The 17,398-nt window shown below is 41.2% G+C and overlaps 1 protein-coding gene across 1 annotated transcript in view; it reads left to right on the top strand.

Moving 5' to 3' along the window:
* The window catches only part of slco1c1 (solute carrier organic anion transporter family, member 1C1), a gene marked incomplete at its 3' end in the record, with an annotated part of 38,798 nt that overhangs the window by 3,087 nt on the left and 18,313 nt on the right, over positions 1 to 17,398 (top strand). The window contains exons 2-3 of the mRNA XM_080731823.1: positions 2,768 to 2,940; positions 13,065 to 13,206. Coding sequence (XP_080587949.1) covers positions 2,782 to 2,940; positions 13,065 to 13,206 — 301 coding nt within the window. The 5' untranslated portion in view covers positions 2,768 to 2,781. The remainder of the gene's footprint in view (positions 1 to 2,767; positions 2,941 to 13,064; positions 13,207 to 17,398) is intronic.

The following is a 17,398-nucleotide window of genomic DNA, read 5'->3' as shown; positions in this document are numbered from 1 at the left end:
TCCGAAATGATGTGCAGTGTGTGGGTTATGGGGTGTGCACTGTGCACACAGTATATGAGGGATGGAAAGTAACTTTCTGGTGCTTGCATGATAATATGTAGGAGCATCAATGCAAGAAATACCCGTTTTGTTTAATGGCTAACCCCCCCCAGCCCGCCCGCCCGCCCGCCCACACACACACACACACACACACACACACACACACACACACACACACACACACACACACACACACACACACACACACACAGAGAGAGAGCTGGTTAAACATGTTGCCTCATGCTAGATGCAGAATAGATGAGCCTCAAGCTAGATGCAGAATAGATAGTAGATACACCATAAAAATGCTAATATACAGCATACGATTTGTGAAAGTGACAAACGGGCTTCACAGTTATGTTAGGTGTGTTCATATGCTTATGGTGATGCGATTTCAGATCAATTGCTCCAGCCACTGAGGAGAAACGCTGTGACAGACACTCAGACACTCAGACATTCGCAAAATTATAGTATAGATAGGATAATAGAAATCAAACCCATCAGTTGTAGTGTAGCAGTGCATTTGAGCAGCTAAACTGTGTGTGTGTGTGTGTGTGTGTGTGTGTGTGTGTGTGTGTGTGTGTGTGTGTGTGTGTGTGTGTGTGTCTAGGCTGCGCAACAGCACCACTTCTGGTCACCCAGGGGTATTGCATCTGTTCGTGCTGCATAGGGAGGGACAGACACGGGACACACTAAGTCAAAAGTTGGAAGCGGCTATCACCGCTCCAAAAATAGACCCTTGTATGTACAGTGCACATAGGCTATAAGCTTGGCATATTATACTAACTATACACCATCAACATTTATCAGTAGTTGCCACAATATCTGTATGAAGAACGTCATAGTACCGTTTTCTTCTGACCAGGTTTATTTTTATTCTTGTCGGATCGTTCGTGAGCCTGACTGTACAAGTGTAAAAGCAGCGTGCTGTCAGTGGCCCTGAGACTGGGTAGTCATTATCCATGCAGCATAATCTGAAACAGTTGGTGTGGCTTGGGTCTTTGATGATTCTGCAGGATTCGCTGACACAGCATTTGTCACATGGGTCTTGGATGGGCGGGAGGTGGCATGCAAAGGACTGTACCACAACCCTCTGCATTGCCTTATGCTTGAGGTCGGTAATGTTACCATAGTTGGCAGTGAAGCAGCCAGTCAGGATCAGGATGCTCCCTATGGTACCTATGAAGCTCTTAGGACTTTGGGGTTATGTCAGCCTTCATTAGTTGTCTGAGAAATTAGAGGCGTTGCTTTTCTGTACCTTCTTCACTGTCCGCTCTGTCTGCACATCCTAGATGAGGTCCTCAGTGATGTGTAACCCTAATAAGTGGATGTCCCTGACCCTCCACTGCAGTGACAGAAATGTTAATGGGTATTTTCAAGTAAAAGATTTCGAAGATGCTTGTAATTTTATACTTTGGCAGAATCCACTTTGTTTGCATTCCTTTGTGTGAAAAAACAAAGAGTGTAACTTTGAGAGTTGTTTTGCCATGCAATGTAGGCCTACGGTAAGTCAATGGGGAGACCAATTTGGACTGTACATTTTTTATCAATTGAGCAACTATTGAAGATATCTCACCAATGTTTGGAGTCATGGCAAGCTAACTACATGACCCATATATCTACCAAAGTTTAATTGTGCGTTAAAGACTCAAAACTAATTGGACATTTTCATTGACATGTGTTTATGAAGGGACAGCTTGTCTTGTGGATTGCTTGGCCAAAGTTTAGCCAAGCAAGTCGCAAGACAAGCCTTTCCTGAAGGACACAAAAAGAAAACAGCTAATTGTTAGTAACAATATTTTATTTTTATTTTATTTATTTGGGGGGGGGGGGGGGGGGGGGGGATATAAGTGGATATTATAATAAATATTCCTATTATTGTGTGGTATCACTCATGTATCGATTGGCAAATGGTTCAGCACCACTACCAATGGACAGCGACAGGCCATAGACGCTCTGACCTAGCACCATGCCTTCTTTACTCAGGGATAAAATACCCAAGAGAGCAAAACAGCATACATAACTGCTGGCTTACTGTCTCTTTCTCCACTGTCTCAGTCTCCGGGAGTACAAATAAGAAACACAAGCTCAGATCGTTTCAGATCGTATACAAAAACAGGATATAATTAAATCAAATTATACATCCATATTCCCATGTTTCATTAGCCTGGCATTGCCAGACTGATCACATTGGGTCACTCACGTGAGTGACCCAATGTGATCAGTCTGGCAATGCCAGGCTAATGTTTCATTATAGTGTAAAATAAGATTATTATATTTTTTTCCTTTGGGCAGTACATCATCATAATTAAAAATCACTGAATAAACAAACACTTAAACATGCAGAGATGTACTGTATCTAAACATGTAGCTTTACATTTAGTACATTAGCAGAGAATAAATATTGTTGTATTATTATTGTATGAATGTAGTAGGTTGTGTTTCAAAGTATTGTCAGTTGCAGATTGTGTGTGTGTGTGTGTGTGTGTGTGTGTGTGTGTGTGTGTGTGTGTGTGTGTGTGTGTGTGTGTGTGTGTGTGTGTGTGCGTGCGTGCGTGCGTGCGTGCGTGCGTGCGTGCGTGTGTGTGTCTGAGAGAGAGAGAGCGAGAGAGAGAGAGTGTGCATTTCACTCCTCTGCTGTCTGCAGAGTCGCGCAGGCATATTTACTGTATGTTTTTTTTGGCTGAGTATAAGAAGTGGGTCACATGCGTGGATTATCCATTTGCAGGGTTGCATGCTTCGATGCCAAGACATTGCATTACTAGGGAGACTTCGTCCAAAGAGATACAGAGCTGTCCCTGGAGAATGGAAGTGGGAGCAGAGACTGGCCGGACCACAGAGAATGGACACGCTGACACCATGTGCAGACAACCACGCTCCTCCTCTGGCTCTAGCCTAAAGGTACAGGAATAAAGCTTTATATATTGTTCGTTGTCAGTTGGAAATGTCCCTTTTTATTATTATAGAAAATACAATAAAAAAAGAGCTTGTAGGTCTGCTATTGTGTGACACTAGTGGTGCCATGATTTTTCAAGATATGATACGATTCATGATATTGGGTTCACAATATCGATATGACACAATATTATCGTAATAATAATATATTTCTTTAATAATCCTTTTACCATCAACATTGGCCATCCTTTTCGGTTTAACCCATTTAGACCGGGAACCTCTTTTGGGTTAGCAACAAAGATACATTGATAAATGTTTGACGTTTTTTTCCGAAATCTAGAAGGCGTTTTTAGCATCGGCCTCAGGTCTAAAAGTTTTTTTTTAATGTTTTATTACAGTATAAGCTTTACACAAAAAATAAATAAATAAAGCTCAAGGGACAAGTGAAGTTCTCACTAAGTGTATTGTGGACAGATAGACAGTAATGATAATACAGTATAATATAAATACTGCAAGAATATAAATTTCACTAACCATCATATTCATATACCGTCATATTGTTGGCATCTGACTTTACCAACCAAGTGTAGCCTAGTTATTTCCAACCGCTCAAACAAAATATCTATAATACAATCATACAGAGGGTGCTTGTAAAAATATTTGGGTTTGATGCTTAGATTAGATATAGGTAGGCCTATTTGACAAAGCAGAAACATGCTTTGATGCACGTAACATTAAAAAGTGTCACTCGTGCACGTGCGTGCAATACGTGTGCATGTCCCCCTTCCTCCTCGTTTTTTTCACTGGATTTCTTTTTTTTCTTTTTTACGTTTCATATGTTGATATATGAGACTTATATGGGGCATTTTATGAATTGAGTACAAAGGGACCCTTATAGAAACAAGCCTAAAAACTATCTTGTGGTCTTTATCCTTTTAGTTGACCTTTGCTTTTCAGTGAACTGTACTGTCCTGTACTTTTTCTTATGTAAACTTCCAATAAAGTATTCAATCAATATGCCACATAATAATTATGTGGATATGAGCTATAAATATACATACATTAACTATAAATGTACATAGATATAATGATAACCCACCCTTTGAACAACATCTGCACCAGCTGCTGTGCTTTGCAAACTGTTAATAAAGTTTTCAATCAATCTTCTGAATCAAACTTAAGCTACAAAGAGCGCATAAAGTGTTTGAGCTTCATGATTCAACAATGCTACTTAGCAATGATGAGATGCACGACATGATAAATACTCACATCAACATGCCTTTTGCAGTCATTAATGGCCCTGTGAGAAATCTTTAAGTCGCTGTTGCATACAATGCACCGAGCCATCGTGTCATCATGCTTGAATTCGGAATTATACACGTGTAAGTCTTGGAATATTCAGAGAAATGGGTTTTATACCTTTTGCCATCTTCACAACAAGCCAACGCATCAGCTAATTAGACCGATCCCCGCCATCAGACTTGAAGTTGACAGACTTAGTCAGTGGTTGGTCACTTCTAGACGCCCACATCTCCCACAGCGAATGACAATCATTAATTTGCCTGACTGACAGTTCAACGACGAATGAGAACACATTTATTCTCATCACGGGTTGCAGATCCGGTCTCAAGACCGGATCTCTGCGATTCTCCCGGATATGGCCACTATTTGCGGTAGCGGTCGGGATTTCCGGGAGCTTTAGTGCCACTCGCGGATGTCCGGGAGGAGACGTTGATTTACGGGAAACTCCTGCAAGTTCCAGGAGACTTGGGATGTCTGGTAAGAACTCCTGTAACTTTCACCGAAACAATATTACAAAATATTGCGATAAAGAATGACATCACAACGACGACATATCTTCACGTTTTAATATTGTGATATATCGTGGGACGATATAGCCTATCTTGATACCCATATGCAAATATGCAACACTCTTGTATGATGAAATATCAATTTATGGGGAAAAAAAAACATAAAGTTGTGTTTCTGCCCAAGGATACCCATGATGCGAAACGTGTCGTTCATCCCATTGTTTGAATACCACTGCTATAGACAAGTTTCTGCGCAGCTAGGTAGGGTTAGATTAAAGGTGATACACCATGAAATTTAACTTTTCCTATTTTAAAACCTTTTTTTGGGGTCCCACTAGCACCTTCTATCCTCACAAAGTCCCATTTCTGACCGTTGTGTCTTTCTCTGGTTTTGAGAAGGCGAAGGTTAAAAGTATCCCACGGGTTCTCAAAACAGGCTATCCAGGTTTGCTGCCGATTGTGACGTCATCTGCCGATTGTGACGTCATCATTGGTGCGCTGGTACAGGGGCTGCACCGCGACTCAGCGTGTCACGTATGTTGAATACATGACTGCTGTGTCGTAAGACAAATTTCAGTGTGAACTGACAATAAAGTACTATATCATATATCATATCATATCATCATCACAAAAAAAAATCAAAAAGAAAAAAAAAAAATCTTTTCAGTTCAGGCCAAAAGGTGGTACTGCAGTTGAAATGCTCTGAGAGCCATTCAAAAATGAGAGAGGCTCTCTATTCAGGAGTGGTAATTTAGCCTCAAACCTTTTGAAAAACGTTTTTGGGACATAAACAATATGACATAAATACTTTTTAAATGCATGGTGTATCCATGGTGTATCCCTGTGGAGTGCCACGCCTATGATCAGCTCTGAGTACTTACCGCATGACTTAGTTACCCAAGCCGTGCTGGTACTCGTACGCTGGGTTGGTGGTGTTCGAGATCAAACCCAAAAAATTGTGGTCCAAAGGCAAGTGCTCGGACTGAACTACCCAGTGTATTATTTATCTGTTTTAATTCAGAATCAATTGTGTGAACTTTGTGAAGGAGTTCATTTTCAATGTGATAACAGCTTTTAAATGGCCGGGCTCCAACAAACCGCTTCCTTTGTATTGTGCATATTTAGGTGGAATGCAGAGGAAGCTTAGATAATGAATCAAAGGGCCACCTCAGACTTCTTCCTCATGAAGAAAAGAACACCCTTCCTTTGTAACTAGTTAGAGCTGGATCTGGCCATTACGCACTTATTTTCCAAAGCCTCGATAAAATATAAAAAAATATATAAATACAGTATATACCTACTATTGCACTTGTACTTGTTGTCAGGGTACCCGTTGTACTTATTGTCAGTACCCAGTGCCGTAACCACTACCATGACTGGTCGGATAAATATGGAGATATGGGCGGGAGAAACTGCTGACATCGTGTTGATGGTGTACAAGAGCATAATGCAAACAGAGTTCCATTGTACACTCTCCCACTTCTATTTGCGCTGAAGTAATAGTGTGCCGCAAAGACAATGGGTTGGGTTGGCCAATCATGGTAGCCAAAAACACACACATTGTGGTTTTTCGGTTCTTGGAAACCGCTGGTCTGCTCCAATTCACACTGCACTGCACAGTCCGGGCCCCGGGTCATCTGGGACATACATGCCAAGTTTGAGGTCACTCGGTTTGAGATATGTTATATCCGGGACAGACACATTAGGCTACCTTTATAAATTACTACTGTATATATAGAATTACCTTAAAGGAAGAGAGAACAAAGAAAGCCACCTGTTTCTGAAAATAATGCCACAAGTGACAAATCACAAACCATGTTGTTGCAATAACAAAAATGAAATGTATCATTTAGGGATAATTGGAGGAAAAGAAGTAGACCTTGAATATCATGTAACATACGTTGTAACGTCGTTATTTAGATCTTTTTTGTTGTTGTTATGGCTCTTTCCTTCCTTTCTTCCTTCCACCTATGAGAACATTTTCAAATGAAAAGTAACATGAAAGTTAGCGGGTCCTCGATCTAAGACCTGTTGTTGTCATTTTATAAGGATGAAAGTGATGTGAAACAATGGTGTTAAAGAAGCTTATAATAACACAGTTTACAGTAAGTGAAACTAGAAAGACTTTCATTTGTTCTCAGGATTGTTTGGCTCCTTGATCTGCTGGGTGGGGCATGGCACAGCTAAGGCTCTGGCCTACTGATTGTTCTCTAATCCTGGGCTAAATTTCACAATGTGATTCTCTTGCTTTTCATTTCTACCTGTAGTACAATAAGGTTGTGCAAAAAAAAGAGAAACAAATCCTATTGAACCTCAGTTTATTGTTTATTCCCAGCTTTTCCTGCAAGCTTCTGGGTGTCCATTTTTGCATTATATTCTGAGGTATTATTATTCACCATATTCCTTTAAAAAAATAAGTGTAGTTGCTTATTGGGCTGCCTTATTTATCAAGGACCCCCAAAAATAAATATTTTCGTATTTTTTCCTCAATATGTTTTAAATAGCAAATATACAAGCTCACAATGTGTCGCAATGTGACACATTGTGAGATTGCTGATCTGCTATTAATTTAAATGTAAATGTAAAGTAGTAAAACTAAGCCTAGTTGCTTCTGTTGGGCTTATTTCTTTGGCAAAATCTGGCAACAGACAATTCCATGTCACTTCCTTACTTGGGAGGAAGTGAAAAGATTTTTTTGAAGCAGCACACAGAGAAAAACTCTCTAGTGCCCTCTTTAAAAGGCAATGGCTGCTGCCTCGATAGAGAGGGCCAGCTATAAGGTGAATTGACTAGAAGCCGGGCGGCCGAGCGTCTAGTCGGCGACCTGGCCAACTCGGGAACAATTTAAATAGGAAATGAATGCCCCGCCCTTTAATGCAAAACCCATTATACCTGTTGTCATAGGACCCGTTTTGACCATCTGTTTGCCTGTGTCCATTTATGCCCATATATGGAGATATCATGCCCATATATGGAGATATCTGTCTGTCTGCGTCCATTTTATGCCCATATATGGAGATATCTGTATCAGTCTGTCTGTGTCCCTTTTATGCCCATATATGGAGATCTCTGCCCTTCGGGCAGCCAATCGTCTAGTCGGGGAACGGCCTACTCGGGAACGATGTAAATAGGGAATGAATGCCCCACCCTTTAACGCAAACCCGATTTATCTGTTTGCCTGTGTCCATTTATGCCCATATATGGAGATATATTTCTGTCTGCGTCCATTTTATGCCCATATATGGATATCTCTGTATCTGTCTGTCTTCATCTTGAGCAATAATACGCAGCCTGCTTGCTTTGCCACCTGTGGGGGATGATGCCCCTCCGGTTGTTAGGCAATACCCATCATACCCGTTGTTCGGTTATTGTCTAGCGGACATCAGCGCATACAGAGAACCCGAACCTTTCGCACCGGTTACGGAAAATCGCATATCAGGTCGGGTCGAGGCCGGGCACTCATGTGGCGTACGTGATGTCAGAGCCTTTTATGAAGTGATGTCACAATGAGTCAGAGCTTGCGCCAGTTTCCTCCGAACCAGCCTGATGTCAACAATCAGCTCCGCATACGGTGATTCAGAGATTTTCGCGCCGGTTCGGGAAAAGTGCCGAATCTGAAGCCGGTGGGACGAACGGTTCTCGAGATACACGGATTACAAACATACATACATACCGGTACACGCATACATACACGCAGAGACTTCTCGCATTTATTGTAAGATAATTTACCTTTGGTGAATCAGGTTTCAATACTCACAGGGCTCTAACCCCAAATTCACACCAACAGTGATAGTGGTTTTCTTTTAAATAAGAATGTATAAAGCATCTGAATAACATCGACATCACCTTTGTGTGTATGCTTATGCCACAGCTGTGGGCTGTAAATGGATTCTTTTGTAGTTCTAGGGTTAGGTCTTTTTTTTCTGTTAAGATGTTTCTTTTTGTTTTTGCAGTCAGTTATATAGTTTTATTTGCGTAAAACGTATATTGTGTGATTTTATTTTGGGTAAAAATAAAGGTTGTATTTACTGTAATGCATAAATATGTTTAGGAATTATTATTTACTACTTTATTTCATAGTCCCCACACGACAAAGAAGCTGCAGTACGTATCAAATTAGACTGTAATTTATCAATGCTCAAATGCTATATAATAACCATCTCATGACACAGTGATTTATGAAACGGTCTGAAATGTCTGCCAACCGTCTCGAAAGGCGCGTGTTTGTCATCTCCTCATCTGTCTGTTATATTATTAATCACAACGTTCTCACCCCAGGAAAGAGTACGTTCATAATTGTAACTTTCTCTCTGTCTCTCTGTCTGTCTGTCTAGTCTGTCTGTCTGTCTGTCTGTCTGTCTGTCTGTCTGTCTGTCTGTCTGTCTGTCTGTCTGTCTGTCTGTCTGTCTGTCTGTCTGTCTGTCTCTCTCTCTCTCTCTCTCTCTCTCGATTTCTCTCTATTAGTAGTTAGTTCCAGAGGAAACTATTCATCCCATGACATTAATTGTTTTGGGAATGCTTGTGATTATGCAAAGACATAACCAGTTCATTCATGAACGGTCTAATTACAAAAATTACATACATAAATGTGTTAGTAGTGGTGCCAGCAGATTTTGACTATTAATTGGGGTTGCTACAGAACTGTCAACACTAGTGTTGGGCGGGAGGAGTAGGACGGAGGCTGTACTGTACATGCATTTCATTTTGAGTATGATTGGATGTTGCATTCATGATGCAACATCCATTGCTTGCAAGAAATAGTGCACACATTTGTGAAGGGAATTACAGGTAAACAGTATGACACATGACAATTATTTGTCCTGTTTTTGCACAAAAAAAAAACAGTGACATTTTTTGCATTTGTTGCACCAGTGGATTTTGGCTTTGTTGTCTAACACTGACGAAGGCCTGCGTGCCGAAACGCGTCTGTTTGGTAGACTGCTGCTGCGGATCATAAACATTATTAAAAAAGACTCCTTAGACTTCTAGTACAGAGAGTGAGGATTTATCTTCTTTATACATATTATCTGAATCTGCTGCACCCAGTATATTCAAGAACTTCTCCAGACTGTCTTCGAGTTGAGCGAGCCTTTCCCTTGAAGTTGTTGGAGGCAATTCTAATTTGAAGAAAAGTAAATGGCAGAAAACCTTGTCAGGCAGAAATGGACATGGCCTATTTGGGGACTTGTGTGTGATGATCTAAGGAATCCAGGGGGGATTCAGTTTGATTGTATGACCTACGACGGTTCATGACCTTGATTGTAAACAATCAATATATTCTAGTCATGAAAAACAGGTTCTGTAGTTGCTCAATCGTTCTTATTTTCGCACGTAGATACAACTGCTAGTTAAAACTTTTAGAAAAAAAACTTTAGATTAGATTTTAGTGCTGTTTCCATGGTATGTCTACAGTGATTGACAGCAAGCATGCACGAAGAGGTGATTAGTTGAACAAGAATGAACACTTTTGTCCAAACGCAACGCAACACCCTGTGATGAAAATGACCCGGTTCCCAACATGGCTTAAGAACTGGCCACCCTCTCCTTCAATTGTTTTGGATAAAGCTGCTACGAAGACAAACTCCTTGTGTTGACAAAAGACTATCCATCTTTCAATTGACATGAGGGTATTTAATGATATAATTATTACATGTTTGGGTGAACTATTACTTTACTTTTCTAAGTCCTCAGAACAAAATGCATGTCACGGGTCTCAAGGGTACAAGTACTTGGTTCCATTTTCACACAGCTTAAACAGGAATCCCTTTTTAGTCCGCACTAATCACTGTAAACCCTCTAGTGTTTAAAACCATTAAGAACAAATGTTAAATTATTAATCTTAATCAGATTTCTCACAATGACTTAATATTTTTCTTAAAAGTTGACTTTACCCATGTTTTCTTTACCGAGACCCATTCAGCACCATCACTTTTCTTAAAGTACTGTAGCCGAAGCAATTCTGTTCCCATACAGAATTGATATGGTGAAGAAAGGAAATCAAGGTCATGTAAGATTAGTAGTTATAGATGTGCACGACACACCTCCAGCTAATGCACCTGTGATAACCAGTTAGCAGTACCACTAAAGATTATGAAAAGACAGATTGATGTGAAACTGACAACATCTGATGCTGCCGAGAATGCTATCACTACTGGATTTGAACTCCGGAAGCTCAACACACTCTATTAAATAGAGCAAACTGAGTGCAAAACCTTTTGCGCTCTGTTTCTCCTAATGTGGTTACATCAGTAATAGTATCAGTCAGCTGCTTCCAATTCCTATAAATTACCATTGTGTGGTTGGACACTCAACCAATGTTATAGGCAACAGGCAAGGCACGTTTATGTCAAGAACAATTATGAAAAGCTATTTGAATACAATTAAAAATAGTTATTCATGTGTTAAGAACAAAGAAAATACGTAATAATAATAATAAATGTTACAGTTCAGCACAGGAAAGGTCTGAGTAAAAGACAGCGGCAAACAGAAAAGTCTTCAGCTTTGATTTAAAAGAACAGAGTTGTAGCAGACAACTTCTTTTCTGGGAGTTTGTGGCAGATAATGGTACAGTACATACAAACTTGTTATATGGATCAGGGTGGACATGAATCCTCAATGAAACACAACTCTGGTCAGACTGTGTAGGCTGTGACTCTCTTACTTTTGCCAGTCTATGATGTCAACACTTGGAGCACCGCCAGTTAAGGTATATTTACACACTGCTGCGTTTTTTCGGCCGAATATCAGAGCGAATTTCAGGGCATGTAAATGTCGCCCCTTGCTCTCTCTCTCTCTCTCTCTCTCGCCTCTCCCTCTGTCTGTTTTCTGGAACTAATCTTGCATACCGCTGGACCGATCAGTGCCATATGTCTTGTGCATGCTGCCAGCAGGCTTAGTACCTCTATTCATTTGTTTCACACATATTTTGTATCTTTTAAAATATTTAACTTGCATTTTATGATCGGACTGAAACCATGTCCAAATTGTCATTGATACACCAGAAATAAATGATAATGATAAAGTGCTTATATATTATATAACTTATAAACAGATCCAAATTTTGCCTACAACCCAATGCCTCGCCTACAAATTGTATCATGTAAAGTGCAGAAGAATTGTATATGCAGAAAGTATGACAGAAACACCAGAAGCTGCAGACTTTCACCGACAATCAATTAGACATGCCAGATGTCAGAGATCCACATGATCTGAATCAGCTGGCAACTATAGCTACTAATCTATCTGTGTGTGTGTGTGTGTGTGTGTGTGTGTGTGTGTGTGTGTGTGTGTGTGTGTGTGTGTGTGTGTGTGTGTGTCTGTGTGTGTGTGTGTGTGTGTGTGTGTGTGTGTGTGTGTGTGTGTGTGTGTGTGTGTGTGTGTGTGTGTGCGTGCGTGCACGTGCGTGCGTGCGTGCATTTGTGCGTGCGTGCGTGCGTGCGTGCGCGCGTTTGTGCGTGCGTGCGTGCGTGCGTGCGTGTGTGTGCGCGCGCGTGTGTGCGTGTGACAGAGAGACAGTGAGAGAGTAGCACCTATTTGGGCGGCCAATAGGTGAATGGGTAGAGAGAGATGAATGGGTAGAGAGAGACCGCCTGGGTCAGATTCCGGCCCCGGCCATGTGTTGAGGTGTCCCTGAACAAGAGACTTAACTATAACTGCTTCCCCCCATGCTTAGTTGAGAAGCACTCAGCTGGGTGAGGCTGAAAAATGAATTCACTCCACGGGATGAAATGGGTCTAATTATTATTGCTGTATGCACAAAACCTCACAGAAGGAAGGTTTTGCTGGCATTCTCTCTGCTGTTGTGTTTGGAGACTAGCCCCAAAGCCAGCTCAACTAACCGTCCTTCTAGGCTATGGGGCTGTGCCCACATCTGCTCTTTATTTTCTGCACACACGTCACATGCACTAGAGCCTACTACTACTATACTACTGCTTTTTTTGGCTTGCGCTAAGCCAGCTCTCTAGTTGTGTGTGTACTGTAGCCCTGAAGCTTAGTCCACCCACCGTCCGGCTGGGTTATAGGACCACGACCGCGGCTACAAATCTTATAGCCTGCGAGGACCGCAACCATAACAACAGATCACATAGTCTGTGGCAAAAATACTAATAAAACATGGGCTATACCACTCTCCATATTACAAATGATCAATGCCTGTAAGTTCAGGTCCATTGGTCAACCCACTGAGTAGCAAAATGGATGAGGACAGAATACCTGACTGACTGACTGACAGAGGTTTCCTCATTTTATAATAGGATAATACATATCATTCTTTCTTTCTTTCTTTCTTTCTTTCTTTCTTTCTTTCCCATCTCTCTCCAGATGTTTCTAGTGGCTTTGTCCTTCGCCTATTTTGCAAAGGCTCTGTCGGGAAGCTACATGAAGAGCACAATAACTCAGCTGGAGCGACGGTTCGACATCCCCAGTTACCTGATAGGTGTCATTGATGGGAGCTTCGAGATAGGTGAGTAAGCCTGCCTGTCACTGCTGTTATCCTCTTCTCTCTTGTGTTAGCAACATATGCGTCATGGACTCCCCTCTTCTCTCTTTCTGTCTTTTGGAGTGAAGTGTGAATGGGTCACAGAGGTGTAAATAAGGGATTCATCAGACTTCTGACTGAAACACATTTGTGTTTGTGTGTAATCTTGTTTTATGATGTGCCTATCAGGCACATCCCTGACAGGCAAGCCGTGAGATTTCTTTCTGCTGTGGAGAGCAAAGAATATAAGAGATAATTATGCAATATCCCTTCCATACAGTATTATTCTTTTAACCCATTCAGTATCTATCTATCTAGGCTGTCACGATACGCCTAGACCTCGATTCGACTTTCGATTTTAACTTAATTTCTATCTATCTATCTATCTATCTATCTATCTATCTATCTATCTATCTATCTATATGTATCTGATTGTCTATTAAAGGGGGGAAAAGAAGGGGGCCTAGTATAGACCCCTGGAGGACTATATATACAGTATATGGCGTTAAAGTGGTTATGATTTGCAGGAGCTCATTGCAGGATCAATGAATAGGAGAGTACACTATGCTAAACTGAGAAATTCCTTTTTATTTTGTTGGCAGGAGAATAAATGACTTGTGATAAAAAAAAGGACAGAGAGGGTGATAAGCCATATCAACCCTACAGCTGATAACAGTTAGGTATCTGCTATAGGGCTGATATTACAATAGCTGACCAATCGGTGCAAGCTAAAGTGCCACCACACGTCAACTGTGCAACTTTTCTGTTTAAAGAGCAAATATCAAACATGGTCAAAATTTGGCTGCCACACATTTGCTGTGGATAGTACTGTTTGGTAGAATTCATGGCTGAGGAGACACTGGAATTTGTCCAGCAAAAGGAACCAAAAGCCCAAGGCTTGTTGAAGATCCTGTCCTCTGCCCATCGTCCCCCACCCCACCACCACTACCACGTCTCCTCCTGTGGACGCTGCTGCTGCTTGTGCGTGGCAACAGGCTGTTTCCATAGGACTGTTGCCAGAGGAACACAGAAGCAGAGCAGCGCAGCAGATAGAGAGATAGAAGGGGGGAGAGAGAGAGAGAGAGAGAGAGAGATGAGAGAGAGAGAGAGAGAGAGAGAGAGAGAGAGAGAGAGAGAGAGATGAGAGGACAGGAGAGTAGACAAGGGGAGGATAGGAAAAGTGAGAAGAGGGGAGAATAAGAGAGCAGAGAAAAAGAGAGGAACATATAAGATAACTGTGTGCTGGAGATGGTCGCTATAATCTCTCTAAAGATCATACACTTTGCAGATGAGCCTGCTAGGTCAACCCCCACAGGTACTGTACTGTATTATTATGCATCTATATGCATGTGTAATGCATGCATCATCTTATGTAAACATCCCTCCATAAGCTGATGCTCAAAATACAATCGCACAGTGTGTATGATCCACTTTTGTCTATCATCTTGAGTACTGCCCTTTTTATATTTTACATACTGTAAGGTGATGCATAAGTACAGTATGTACTGTATCCAGGGGTGTAGTTGTCGCGATTTAAAATGAAGCAACATGGAACTGAAAGTTCCTATGATTGGCCGCTAGTTGCGCTGTTCTCCAGGATTCCATCCATTTCCCCCGAACTTTTACATTCGATTTTCTTACCTTAATAAACATCGTCATAAATACTTTATGGTTCCTGTCGCTAGTTTAAAGCATCGTTTCAATCACCATGATATGCGTTTTGTGAAAATATGGTCCAATTTATGTTATATTTGATGTTATAGCAGGGTATGCTGTAGGAGGGGCTTGTGATCATAGGCTTGTGATGATTCTTCTTCGTGTGCTTTATTTTTGGCAAGCTCAAGACAATGTCCCATGTATCCCTGCGGTTGCACATGGCCGTTGGCAGCCAATAGCATTCGAGATGGTACCATTTCTACCAATGAACGTTGATTTCTACAATGATGGCGTCACCCATACAACGGCCAAAAAAAGCTTCATTTGCGCAGCATAGAAACCAATGGCTTTCCACCGTCCATATTTCTTTACAGTCTATGACTGTATCTACTGTATGTATTCTGTCTGGTATATTATCTAGTCCAGCGGTTCTCAAACTATGGGTTGCGACCCAAAGTGGGGTTGCGGGAAGGTGCCATTGGGGTCACGTATTAACAACCCAAAAAATAGAAGAAAATTTTGTTTTTTATCAAGAAACTGTAAAAGATGGTGTGATGGGGTCGCCAAAAAGTTTTGCTTGTCCTTCCTGACTCACACCCAGTCTACTGACTGTCTTTGAGTACTGCTGTGCTCTCGAGTATAAATTGTCCTTATTGTCCAAATTACACAGAGAAAAATAACAATCACACACACAGCACTGAGTTCTCAGAATTACCTTTCTCAGTATCTCTCTCTGTCTCTCTTTCGAGCCACCTTTCTCTACCTAATAAGAATGGAAAGAGGGTTCTAGTAGCGGGTAGGGTAGTATTAGAAGAGGACATCATAACACTCATCTGTAAATAGAAAAGGGCCAGGCTTGTGGCTTATTGTGTCTTTCTAGGACACATCTATTCCTCTTCCAAAGTCCTGGATCAAAGTAAAATGAACAGTGGTCTCAACCTGCTCCATTGTGCTCCAGTGTTCATAAGCAACAAAATGATTTAAAGCACATCTATGTGTTGCTCTAAATTATGGAGACAATTGTGCGGCCCGAACCAACCCCTGTCTTATTATAAATTGTGTGTAAAATCACGTGAGTCTTGCTCTATTTTGATTGCATATCACACCATGTATCATTTTATATAATATTAGAGCAGCATTATCAACCGGGTGGTTTAACGATGATTTGACTACTACAAACACAGAACTTTAATTTATATCATTAGAATTATGTATGATTTGTATTTAGCTTATATGAATGCTGGTGTACTATCCATTTACAGTTTATTTTATATTTATACATTACATTTATAACATTAGCTATTTCGTTACTTATGTATAGGGTAGTAGTGTACTAGTGTTGTTTACAAATGAACAATTTTACTATGGTGTTTGCTGACATGCTGTTGAAATGTGCAGTTATTAGGTATGCTAAAACACAAACATATGTGTCCCCCAACCCAAAGACAACATGTACATGATGCACATACAGGTACATGAATGAGCGTGCATTGAAAATCTGGTCACACGCTGTCTGCAAAACTGATAATTTGAAGCCACACACGCTCAAACCACTATACAAGGACACTAGCGTGAGTGGGCTTCGGATCAACGTGCAAGCTCAATTCAAAAACATGAGAGCTACCGCAATGATCCAATTCACAATGTTCCCCTCCGCGTACCGGTGTATGAGTCATGGTTTTCAACAATGAACTCTATCAATGAACATCTTTACCAGTGCCTCAGGATTGCCACAGCAGAATACAGACTTACGTCAGAACTGAAGGATTGCCTCAATATTTCATGGTCACCTGTTGCTTCTCCCTCATGCGTGTGCGTGTGCGTGTGTGTGTGTGTGTGCGTGTGTGTGTGTGTGTGTGCGTGCGTGCGTGCGTGCGTGCGTGCGTGCGTGCGTGCGTGCGTGCGTGCGTGCGTGCGTGCGTGCGTGCGTGTGTGTGCGTGCGCGTGTGCGCGTGTGTGCATGCGTCCAACACTGAGAAACAACGGAATGGATTCTTTTTACTGAGGGAGGACAAGATTAACTAAAACCCATTAGGGGTAGGTGGAGATATTACAAGGGGTACGTGAGAGAAAGTAGAAAATACAAACTTTTATTTAAACATTTACTTTTATGTTTCATCATAAAACATTGACACACTGACAAACTGCTGAGCTTTAAAGTATTAAACCAATTTCAACCAAAAACTTGGCTAGCTGTTTATTTTGAAAATATGTGACATCAAAACTTATCTGCTCAGGAGGCACTAATTGCTACTTTTTCACTGCAGGTGTGCAGTGAATAGGTGATGATATTCATTCATAGCATCATTATGCTGGTTTTCTCTTGCAGTGTTCTAAGCAACATGTAGTTGAGTAAAGGGTGTACTCGGAATTCAGAAATCAGGGAAGGCGAGTACTGAAGCCGAAAAAAATTGAGAACCATTGCTCTAGTCTAGACTGCACTGCACCCTTAAGCACCACGGACAGCAACTTTTAACCCCTCAATAAATTAGTATACTTAGTTTTTGGAGCGGTGAAAGCG

Source organism: Nannobrachium achirus, assembly GCF_963921795.1.
Source record: "Nannobrachium achirus genome assembly, chromosome: 8".
Lineage (NCBI taxonomy): Eukaryota > Metazoa > Chordata > Actinopteri > Myctophiformes > Myctophidae > Nannobrachium > Nannobrachium achirus.
Note: the sequence above shows the minus strand (reverse complement) of the source record. Positions and strands in the feature narration are given on the sequence as shown.